General features: G+C 36.0%; 1 protein-coding gene across 4 annotated transcripts in view; it reads right to left on the bottom strand.

Annotated features, from left to right (window-relative positions):
• GULP1 (GULP PTB domain containing engulfment adaptor 1) overlaps window positions 1-12,656 on the bottom strand; it is a 149,640-nt gene that overhangs the window by 23,063 nt on the left and 113,921 nt on the right. For all 4 annotated transcript variants that reach the window (XM_042822645.1, XM_042822648.1, XM_042822647.1 and 1 more), the window contains exons 5-8: window positions 8,051-8,149; window positions 5,623-5,760; window positions 3,958-4,074; window positions 3,484-3,576 (exon numbers count right to left, since the gene is read on the bottom strand). In XM_042822645.1, coding sequence (XP_042678579.1) covers window positions 3,484-3,576; window positions 3,958-4,074; window positions 5,623-5,760; window positions 8,051-8,149 — 447 coding nt within the window. The remainder of the gene's footprint in view (window positions 1-3,483; window positions 3,577-3,957; window positions 4,075-5,622; window positions 5,761-8,050; window positions 8,150-12,656) is intronic.

The raw sequence follows: 12,656 nt of genomic DNA, 5'->3' as shown, positions 1-12,656 counted from the left end.
ATTTGTACCCATTACAGCCTGCCATTAGTTAAATTAAGTCCTCAAATAAACCCTTACACATCCTTCAAAAGATCAGTGGTAGGAGGAAGAATCAGGAAAGCAGCTTTAGACTGTTTCCCTTTGTACTTCACAAAACACAAGCCTATAGTTTGACCAATAGAAATAAAAAGTCTTCTTTTTACAGGTTATTTTGGTTATTCTTTACAATTTTTATGAGTGGATTTTTCAAGGGAGAGATCAAGGGCTCACACAAACACCCTAACAGCCATTCACTATCATGTAAAAAAAGAATGCATTCACAATATGTAATCATGAATGCTTCAGCTAGTAAAATACTATCTTCCAAAATACTTCTAACTCTGTACCTCATGTGAAGCTGTAGCTTGTAAGTCACTGTTTGCATTTTTCCTCTCTGGCATTTTCTTTTTGGATGTTCTAATATCAGGGAAGTCGATGAAATAAAACATTAAGAGTAGGACATGAAGTTTCTAATGGTATTTTTCATCGACTTCATTTTCTTGTATGAAGGGACAAGATTAAGTGGGACATACTGGTGACAGGTGGGCAATAAGAACGGGTGATCTTGGAGGTCTTTTCCAACCTTGTAGATCCTATGATTAATTAAAAATTAACAGAAGGACTAATGTGTGTAAAATCATTACAGAAATCAAAACTGATCAACTTCAGGAGGAAGAAGCAGGATTGAAGAAATGCTAGATTGGGTTGCACACAAACACTCCCATGCTCTTCAAGTGACTGCCAAGAGGAAAAGATACTGCTTAACAAACCACGGCAGTGTCATCACTTGGTGTCCATGAGAAAACAGGCTTCACTGTTTAATAAATATTATACATCACAAGAATGAGCATGTCACGTTCATAACATACAGCATGGATATTATCTGCAGACAAGCAAATTTTCCCACCTGTTCAACTGCAAATGTTTATAAATCGACTCACATGAAGTATGATCCCCTATGATGAATATCCTGCTTCATTTATGCATAAAAATATTTCCATATTTAACAAAATACTGTACTGTCAGGAGACCTTAAAATTTTACTTTGACCAAGTGATCACAAGACAGAGCTGTTATGTTTCTTTTTTAATTTCGGAGAAATTTTGCAGCATTACTACAGGCATTTTAAAAAACATGATACTTAAATGTTTAAATTTAAGTTCAGAAAATATCCCACCTATTCTCCACTAATTGCATTTTATAAAAGGAATTGATCTTTTTCTTCACTGAATTTAAATAGAGAAAAGAAAGCTGCTGCTTTCCTCTAATAGGACTGGAGTTTTACAGAGTTTCTCTTTAAACAGTGGTTGATATGAATTGAAAGTATATAAAATTCATTTCTAAAAATAACAGACAGTGAATAATCTTACGAAATGTTTGTAGTCTACTTGCAAACAAACTTGCTGCTCAAATAGTAAGAGATGAAATAATCATCACCAAACTACACCCACTGCTCTTCCAGGCACCTTTATCACAAATGGTCTTGAAAACATACATGATTCCTCTTCTCTGCACTGAAGTCTCTTCACAACCTCATTATTCTGTTCCTTTATTTATTTTCAACCTTTTGTGTTTATACATACTTACTTTTCTGCTAGCACAATTAACAGCTTTGATACAGTCTGGATACAAAATAGTTCAGAGGAAACCAACTTGAAGCACTCTCTTGATCAGGAACAGAAGTTAATAGTGTTTGATGGTTAGGACTATGCTCCTACATGTGATTTAAGAAAGACATTCTCCTACAATTGCCTTTTTTTTTTTTAAATTGCATCCACACAACTCATAGAAAAATCACTTAGGTTGGAACATCACCTAACGTGAACTCCTGCTCAAGCAGGACTTGAACTGAATTTGTGGAGGGCCACGTTCAGCAAAGTGCTGAATAATTCCAGGAGCAGAGATACCTCAGCCCTTCTGGGCAACCTCTTCCAATATTTATCCAAACCATTCACCTCAGGCTACTCTGTGGCAAAAATCAATGCCTCTTTAACATAAACAGGTTGCTAGATTGCTCTTTGTGTAATTCTAATTATGATAAACATATTTGTAAATTGATTATTATTAATAGTAATTATGAATAATTAAAATATCGATTTGTTAAATCGTAAGTGATAATTCAGCAACATGCATATCACTGAACCAAGAGTAGTTAACAAAAAACACTATCTAGAGTTTACAAATGACTGTTCCAGTTTAGATCTTTAATGAGGAATGCAATGCCACTGTCTTAAAAGGCAAACACGTGTGCACTCCAGGATACTATTTGATCATTATTATTATTTTTTCATTTGCTAAACGCAATTACCAAGTTCCTTAATTTAAATGAAAGAGAGCTATGTCTGTCATAAAAGACTTAAGTGTATATTTAATAGAATTTATGAAAGATTCTTGAATTGAATTAGATTATTTATATTTACAAATAAAGGAAACTAGCTGTCATTCAAATTAAAATTATAATTTACCACATTCATTTTTAAATCTAGCATTTGGGAAATGCTTACTGAATGCTTCATAAGTGAAAAGACATCCATTATTAACAATTTTCACTGTGAGAGTTACACAATATTAATAATTTATGATGCTCTCCCCACTAAGCATACTTTTGTAAAATGAAATAACATTTAATGTTTCCTCATGAAAACAAACATCTCATCAATATCAGAAGAGCATATAGACTCAACAGAAGAAATGCTGTCACTGCTATCAATACGTTTTTATACTGCCCAGACTTATGGAAGTGAAATGGTGTGCATGTGGGGCAGGAACAAGGTGGCCCAAAAGACACAGCTTAAAAGCAGCTCCACTTTTTTTCTAAGACTTGAGTATAATTCCATTAAGTAGTTCTATTTACTTATTTCTACAATTATCTAATGATGAATAGACTGAATAGGCCTGTAGGAATAGGACTAGTCTAGACATGAGCAATGTCAGTCAGTCATTACAAACAGTACTATCTTTAATAAGAATAGAAGAAAGCACTAAAAAAAAAAATGAGTGATGAGGAGTCCTCATATGATTCTTTCTACCTGCCCATCCATGCTGTTCCCCGAGACCCTAATGACTCCTTTGAAAGACAGACAAAATTTTTAGGTTACCTAGAAAACGACAGGTATAAGTAATGATATGCTTGTGACAGAAAAATCCAAGTAGCATTGTCAAAGCAGTGCAGAACAGTTTCTGTTCCCTAGCTAGCACGCTTAGGAGTCCACATAGGAATATATATTGGTTTTACATGGCAACAAATATGGGTAACAGGACACATGAAGAACCACAAATTACTGAGACGGGCATTTGCACTTGTCACAATCCCACAGTTACTTCATTACTGCATTTCATCAGATTTGTTACATGATCACTTGATGTTAATCAATCACTAGAAACAGCATAGATGATAATTATTGTAACGCAGATGATTATAAATTCAAAGTAACATTGGCAAAAGAGTGAATTTCATCTACTCACTGGAGGTGCATGCACTTGTGTTATCCTTAACTGGTTTTCCAAATCTTGAACTTTGTTCTTCAGTTCTGTGTTTTCAGTTTCTAATTCTTGAATCTATAAAGCAAGTGGTTATTGCAACAGCTATTGGAATATTAATTTAATTCATATCTATTACTTGTCTGTTTACAATTAAAAATGCTGGAGTTCTGGTAATTTCGTAGCAATAATTATCTTACAACAAAAAGTAATTTAAACATATTTAACACCTGCAACATACATATTTCAAGACTTCATTTCTGTTAGTCACCTTAAAAGACAGAAAATCAAAATGTTATTTCATAGTTATCAAGTCTTTATTCTGCTATTTTTTTTTTAAAGTATCTGCTGATATTCTTAGCAATCTGAGAATGCTGAAAATAACATGTCATACAAAAATCTAACAATTACAATGGGATTTTCTTATTATCTCTTTAAAAATTATAGATCAGAACTTACTCTTTTCTGTAAACCTGCGATCTGTTTCCTTGTCTCAACATCTTTTCCTCCAGATTCCAGAAATTTCCTGTAAGCTAAGTCAAATGCTTGGCCAATTGTTAAAGTTATCTCTTCGGCCTTTGCACAAAACATAAATTGAAAGTGGTGTATTAAAAATATTTTATATAATTACTCTCATTTCAGATGATCACAAAATACTTCACACACACATCACATTCAAATGGTTTGCTTCATCTCCCCTGAACTCAACACTGCAAAGAGGCATGGAAAAAACCTCTTGGCAAAATACAGATAACTGTGGGTGCAACTTGAATATCTCCCAGCCCCTTATCCATCAGCACAATAGCAAAGTCACTCAGTGGAGGTGTCAGAATACCTTCATACTACAGTCATGGAGAATTAATGCTTCAACCTATATCTTCAGTGGGTAATAATAATAAAATCACTACCAAAAATACTGTTATGAAATTAGACTCAAGAGACAAAAAGCTGAACTGGAACTGCTTTAGAGAGTAACTGTTACTGTTAATAAAAGGAAACAGTAATGGACAGGAGGAGTATATATTCTTAACTATTTTCCTTGGAAGGAGATAGGTCAGTTGAAAGGAAAGTCATCAACCAAAACGGGATCCTTTGCTAATGAACAGAAGAGTGAAAGCAGAAAATTACACTAAGTGGAGTATTAGGACAGGGGAAAAATAGTACTTGGGCTTGGAGAACAAATGGCACTGTTGTGCAGAAAGTGCAGGGCCAACTGAAATGTCAAATGTGCATAAAAGCAACAGAATAGAAATGTAAAGAGAATTGAACAGATGCGTACAACAATTCTGTATGTCTACATGGCACACTGATACATAATTACAAGCAAATTCTGTGACAAAGACGTAATTTTTTTCTAAAAAAACAAATAATGTTTCCTTCCTTTTTTCTCACCTACTTCAGAACAAATCAGAGATGATCTAGATTTAAAAACAACAGAAAACAAGCATCCATTTTGTTTGCGTTGATTCTGATGTTTTAATTTGTTAATTACTTTCTGCCTAGGAAAATGCATGACTCTGCTTGAATGAGGCACCATTCTCTTCATTTCCTGTCCTGAATTATAACTTTTTCCTGCTATTGCAGTTTGGAACACTTGCCCTGTTCTATCTCAGGCACGAGAGAATGTCAGTAGTTGGTGAAATTAATTCTCTGTTAGTGCATCACAGCATTACAAGCTTGAGATGTGGCAGGGGGGAGGGCAGGGGGAACTCTGCTGTAATGAAAAAAATATTTAAAACATTTGAGTAGAGGCTGAGGCTGACACATCGGCAGAACTGCCTGCGAGGATATCTGAGCTACAGGGTTACAGTAATCTCTGCACAACAGCTGTGCAAACATTTCAAGCTTAGTGGGATGCACTGTTCTCTGAGTATTTCAGATGGCTGGACTAGGATGTTGAGCTGGGTAGTAAGAAGAATTCTCCCAGAAAACCACCTTAAAGGAAGAGACTCTCAACAAATTAATGCATCTAATTTACAAGGCACTATGTTAGCATTAAAGGCTATACCACACTGACCTCAATTAGCAGTCAGGCTGTTTCCTTTTGCTAACCATTCTTGCTTTATTTTAAAACAAATTCCATAATAGACCCTCAGTCTTATAAAAAGAATCTTGCATACTTACACACTTTTCACTGTCAAATACATAGCACAGATGCTTATTTGATTCTGAGTCTTTGCATATGAAAGTAAATATCCTCTTGTCAGTTTTATCATCAGCACAAAATGATATCCTATGGAGTTGGCAATTGTGTTGAACTTCCTAGAAAAAAAAAAGATTATTTTTGAGGAAATGCTATAGTTGTGTGGGATACAGAAAATCTCCCTACATGAGAGAGTTGAAGAAATGAACTTAAAAATATAACAGAAGTTAAACTCATCTTCTCTAAGAAACATTCCCATTATTACTGAATGTAAACAGGAAGTTTTGATTCAGACAGTATTTATTTGGAAGCATTTATTTAGGCAGTAATTTCTGTACTAGAAAATTAGTTTTTACTGCTGCTTTGTGCCCCAGTGCATTTTATTTGGAGACTGATTATGTAAAAGAATTTGCTCTTTGTCCACGTGTGCACCATCTCTGGATCTCATCATCTCCTAGGCTTTGCTAAAACAGTTGTGCTGAAAAAAGTCCTTATCTTTCTACCTTAAACACGGAGAACTGACTTTGTTACCTTGATATAGAGACAAAGTAGAAATCCCTTGTAACAGTAATCATTTTTAAACATTATTGTTTGCATATTTAAAATACTGATTCAATTTCTATTAAAAACCATGCCCAGGATACTTAAAACTTGCAGGGGCAATGCTCTTCAGCTGAAATATGTCAATAAGACTGCAATAGAACTATAATAATAAAAACTCTTTTTTTTTCCTTTTGCTTCTTTTCTGCAAGTCTCTTCTTGGTATTTTTATTTTATTTGGCTTCTTACATGGGAAAGCAGTAATTGCTTTAAAGGAAAATATGCAGTTTAGATATGAACTATCATCTACAGAACAAAGTGTTTCTTTGCAGCACAGGAGTTCACAGATTGCTATAAGCTCATAAACAAGGGCATGCTTTTTCTCAGCAGTTTATCCACAAATGTACCCCATAGGCAATGTTTTCCCCTTTTCTTTCCTTTACCCCAATTAGGTTGAGAAGGCTTCCTCAAGTTCTCATTCTTTACAGTTATTCTTCTGTGCTCCTACTTCTCCCATGTCCCCACATCTCTCACATTTTGTCCTATAACTCTTTAACAGTTACATGTAAGAGCACGTGCTTGTATGGGCTCTTACAGGTTCATAAAGCAGTGTAATTACTTCGTATGATTGAAGGACAGTATTGCACTGTAGTTCCCCTTCTTTAAATGCTAAGTATGAAATCCATAAATAAAATCTGCAAAGACAAGAAACCTTGATTCACATTTGCTTTTACGTCTAGCTTTAGGAAAAAAAGTGAGGGAGATAAGAAGGCTTCTCAGAGCTGATTACCATCACAGTTGGCAATAACATCGTTACAAGATTAAGATGTTCCTATTTCCTCAGTACTTTCTGTCCCACAGATTTATTTTAATCTCTAACATATTTTGGCATTAAATTCTCCCATGCTAAAACAGCTTTTGCCAGCGTATGGGGTTTGGTCCCCTTTCTGCCCCAGGACATAAAGAAAATGCGCAAGCTGCAATAGTTGATATGGGTATTTATTTCTTCTTGGGCTTATGAACTGTTGTCTTGTCTAGATTTTGAAGCAAAAAAAGGTTGCAAGCAGCTATAATCTTGAACTACAGCTACCTTTTCCCAAAAGGCAGTGCCACTCTTTGAATGGTCACAATGACTTTAGAACTAAAGAGGAGCAACAAAGAGGTCATTCAAATTCAAATCTTAACATTTGCACAAAAAGCTTAAGAGCATTCACATGTTATGAATTGCTGATTGCTAAATAATTACTCATTTAGCTGCCTCTTTGAAGTCTTTGAGAAAGATGTTTCCCTTAGTATGTAACCTCTTCCAAAATAACAGAGCAAACAAACAAAACAAAAGCCCATCAGTGGGATGACACGAAGGACCACAAATGCTGAAAAGACAGGAATTGTCATGCTGTGCCAGATGTAGAGCCCAAAGTTTACAGACAAATGAATAACACCTGAAAAACACCAGCGTTTTAGGAAAGTGAGGACATAATTAAAATCAAAAACACAGGAAGAGGAAGAAAAAGGTGCAATTCCAAAGCAGCAGCATGAGACATGAGTCAGTGCAAACAAACATGGGTACGTACAGCATTCAGAATGAACACGTAATTGTCACTGCGTTTTAATCTTTCTCAGAATTTCTAGTGTTGAAGGGTTACAAAAAAATCAAATAGCAGTTAGCTATGGTCCATATTTCTGAGCATCAGATTCCTTCTGGGGAAGATGTTACCCATTTGTACTAAGAAGAAATGGCAATTTGGATAATGTTTATATCAATGAAATTGCTGTCACTGTCATGCATTTTTAAGGTATAAAACAAAAAAAACCTCTGAAACCATTCACAGTTATTCTTTTAACATCACAGATAAATACGTATCCTACCTTTGTTTTTGGATCTAGAATTTTTACACCATAGATTGAGATTTGTAACTCAACTTTAGGTGTCTTCTGGCCTTCAGATTTCTTGATATGTCTTGCAAACTGTAAAAAGAAAAGCATAACACCACGTTACTATTAAGTTTTCTGTGCTGATTTTGTTTAAATTATTTCTCGTTTCCTCTTAACTTCCGCAAACCAAAGACATTTCCTTCCTTCTTCAAAAAACTTACAAACACCACCAGACATTGCCAAAGTCAAATTTGAGCATGAAACAGCATTTCTGACTGCATGCTATAGAATATTCCTATACTTAGGAAAAAAGATTTTAAATTATTTAACTTATTCTCTTGAGACTATTATCTGCAGTTTATGCACCTAACTCACACTTTTGCTTCAGTTGCCTAGGAAAACTCCTGCAGACAGACAGTTTGTTATTTGCTCGGTTGCTTAGCATTGAATTTTTTCCCCTCACACCACAGTAACTCTGTACACTCATGGAGGGTGTGTATCATATGTCTTAAGAAAACCATTTATTTTAAATTGGTTGAGTGTGAAAGCACTACAACTGTCCACACCAAAGAAGTGTTTGATCTTTGCTATCGCATTCTCAGGATCTGTTCCCTATCAAATCACTAGATGACATTTTGTATGACTGGGTCATACATCCTATTTAATACAATTTTTATCCTTTTGTTACTTATTCAACAGCTGGATCTGACTTTTTACCTTTCCCTTGTGAACACCGCTGATAAAATAAGCAGTGCCCCAAATTTGCTACAGTCAAAAGAAGTGTCGTGAATTTAGGTACCATTATTAGCAAAGATTCAGCATTACTTTTTTTTTGCTCCATTACCTGCCCCTTGTACTCTCTCACCTCTGACAATCAGGAATTACATTTTCAAATATCAGATAAACAAGATGACTCACTGAAGCCCAGGGCCTGGCATGTCAGCTCATCATCCTTATGAGTGTGCTGTCCTGAAACCTGTGCTCTTGTATAATTGAACGCAGTGAGCACAAGACTGGGTGTAGGAGAGGATTTGTTCCTGTTCACAGCAGGATTGCCAGTCTGATGCCATTCCTGTGATGTGCTGCCATTCCTGCATGCTGTGACACGCTGACATATGTTCCTTTGAGCTTTCATTTCTCAAATGAATTTCACTCGCAGCAGATAATCCTGGAGCACACACTGATTTGGAACAGCCTCAAACCTGAGTGAACTCTGGTTTTTTGGAAATGTCCTTTTACAACCTAGACGCACGCAAGTATTTCTGTGCAGTAAGAACAACAGGCATAAAGAATATTTAATTTTACTGAGTTAAAGCCATAGCGTACATTGAAAAAAATGATATGAGTAACTTGCACAAGTTTTAGAGCAGATGGCCAAAGCTTGCTCCAAGTAGTCCAGAAGTCTTATAACACCCCAAGGAAGTTCCAGAAGGTAATTCTGTGCCAGTACTAAGTAAGGAAAAATAGAATGACCCTTCCATCTCTCTGCTTCCAAAAGGTATATATCAGGCACATGAACTGAGGAACTTTATCAAGATGAAATTAATGCTGATCAATACGGATTTTAGACCAACACTTAAAATGCAGCTTGTCTAAATAGACGAGGCACTACAGTGAGCTTTGCATGTCACTGTATTTAGGAAATGAAGCAATACCAAGAAAGTATTAGTGAAGTTAGTTACATTAGTCTCCAGATGCAGTTATAAACAGGAAATGGTCATTGGGAAGGTATGTTTCTAATGTATTCCAGCAGTGTTTATTTCTTAAGCAAGACAGTATTGAAAAATGACCAGGAAGAAAACTGATAAAATCTGCAGGCTGAAAAAAAAGATTAAAAAAAAAAAAAAAAAGGGGGGGGGAGAAAAGTCACTCATGATCTGTAGTGAAATTTACAATTATTGCAGGGAAAACCTGCAGAACACCAGTGCTGATGGAGCTGCAAATAAAGCAACACAACCAAGCAGAACACTACAGAATTAACATGGCCTGATGTCATGGTTGGCTTTCTACAAACTAGAGACTCTCCTCATGAAGTGAAGAATCCACACCTTGGAAATTTTAAACGTATCCTTAAGAAAGAGTGCACTGAATCAGCTGCTTGTGAAACAGCAACCCAAATTCTGTGTTCTAAGGTCTCCAAATCAAGAAGGATGTTGATAAAACTGAGAAAATTTGCAAGAGATAGCAAAACCACTTTATAAGGTCTGTCAGATATACAGAGGAGGCAAATCAAAAATGAGTTAATGATGAAAGATGTAAGGACTTCATCAGAGACATCTGGAGAGAGGAACAAGATTTTGAACCAAATGTTTGCTGAGGTCCAATGACTGAAACGTGCATGTTGATAAATCCAGAACATCTGTATGTACAGCTGTTTTCTTTCTTGATGCTTCTCCTGCCCACTCCCTGTTCTGTGTAAGACCAGATACCATACAGACACTGGTTAATGCCACAGCTGATCTCCTCAGAAAGCCTGGTTCAGCCACTTTGCAAACGCAACCCTAAAACACCAAATCTTACCCAGCTATCTGCCATTTGGCTTTTTTGCTCTCTCTCCTTATATTTGCTTGTTCCTTTATTGTAAAATGGACATTCAGGTGCCTCTGGGCACAGGAGACTTACAAATTTAATTTTGTTCACTCAGCACAGATTCAAAACAAATATCTGTATTGCACACAGTAACAACGTTATATAAGAGGGTAAAAATCTGTAGCCTCCCATTGGCATCAAAATGGACAATGATACAGAACTATAATGAATCAGAGCATGGCCTGGGAAGGGATAGGATGGGCCAAATTCTTAAGCCGTTACTTTATACATTTATTGTTCTTGGGCAAGGCACTCAAATTTGGTCCAATAGTAGTTTGAGCAGCTCAGGGGGATGAGCTAGCTTTTATTTAACTGCTTTGGAATTAACACTTTATTTCCTTTTTTTTTTTGTTGACTTTTTTTGGGGGGGAGGGGGGAGGAAGGGAAACACTTTAAACAAACTATTTCCAATGGTTTTACTTAGTTGCTTTTTGTTGTTATTTTTTTAAACAAGAAAAACACTTCCATATATCTTTCATTACACCAGCAGGTAAAATAACGTGCTCTCATATTAATAATAGTTATATTTGAAATCCTTATGCCCCCAGTACAGCATCAGCAAACTGCAATCAGAAGGTTAACCAACAAAAACAACACGAGGAATCACTATTTGTCACAAGTGTAAGCTAATAAAAAAAATGGTTAGAAAATTTTCAGCCAAATTACACTATGGAAATAAAATCAATGAGATTTTACTTAGTATTTACACTTCTCTGCATGACTCAATCATTTACTAGAGATCAACTTGAAATGCCAAAGGAAGAAATTTCTATTATTTGGGTGCTGATCTTCAGCCTGGGGAACAGGTGTTCAATTCCTTCCTCCTGCACACACTCCCAGTATCAGACACCTCACACAGCACTTCATGCATGCCATCCATTAGAAGGAGATGTCTGAAGAAAATAGCCACCAGACCCCATTATGGTCCAAGCTCTCATTCACATGTTTTGTGTATCTGTGATCTCAGAAAACCTGTCAAGAAGAAGACAAGTATGAAAAGACCACATATATCTCAATAGTCAGTTGGGTAGGGAACAAGCTGCCTCAGAAATCCACTGTCAAGGGCTAAGTATTTTATTCTCCAAAGACACACTGGACTGAGAAGGCTCTGATCTATTAATAACTACGTAGACTCGTAATCATCGAAGACAATGTAGTAAAATCCTTTTTCCATCTCTCATTTTTGAAGATTTTTGTTTGTTTGTTGAAAGAAATGAGGTATTTTCTTCTTTAACGCTTCTTATCTGGCCTGCTTTCGTCCCCAGCCCCAAATTCTGCTTTCTCAAGTACTTCAAAGCAAACTGCCATGGCTGTAAGGCCTGTCTGGAAATCTCTTCCTCCCAGCAGTGAAAGGTTTCTGTTTTCAGCTCTTCTCTGTTCCTTCAAGAAGCAGTGTAACCCAGTTTAACCATGAAAGGAAGCTCAGAACATTAGCACTGACCGCATGCTAAGGACAGCAGCCTAACACATCATGCAATCCTTTGTGAGAGTATCCTTCATTCATTTTGCTAATCTTAATGGTTAGGGAGCAATGAAAAGTATTTCAAGTGACTTTTAAGTGCCAATGACATTATCTCTCATCTTCATTTACAGGAGAGAAAAAAAAAAAGGACGAGAAAGGGGAGACTGAGCGAGAAAGTGAATAAAAGAGAACAGCATCAAGGTTGGACCTTTTAAGGAAGTCAAGGAGAAACAGTGTAAACAAGCATTTAGTCCTGGTTGCTCCCAAAGGCTATTCCAAATTACTTTCTTACACAGGTCTGGTTATACCATCCTTTCCATTTGCTGTGCTGAACTTGCAATCTTCTCATCTCTGGCAACACTTCAACATTTTGAGAAGGCTGAAATTCATTTCTACAGTCTCAATTAAACATTATAGCCTTCATTAATTAAAAGAATTAACCTTTCATTTTATGAAGCGTGACTTGACAACATTCACACATTTGAATACAAGCATGTTGACCCAACAACTTGGTATCATTTCTCTAAGTTTAATTCATTCTAGAAATTA

Source organism: Centrocercus urophasianus, unplaced genomic scaffold (assembly GCF_019232065.1).
Source record: "Centrocercus urophasianus isolate 14NV4802_14NV808 unplaced genomic scaffold, USGS_Curo_1.0 seq_20, whole genome shotgun sequence".
Taxonomy (NCBI): Eukaryota; Metazoa; Chordata; class Aves; order Galliformes; family Phasianidae; genus Centrocercus; species Centrocercus urophasianus.
The sequence above is the reverse complement of the archived record's forward strand: the minus strand, read 5'-3'. Positions and strand labels throughout refer to the sequence as shown.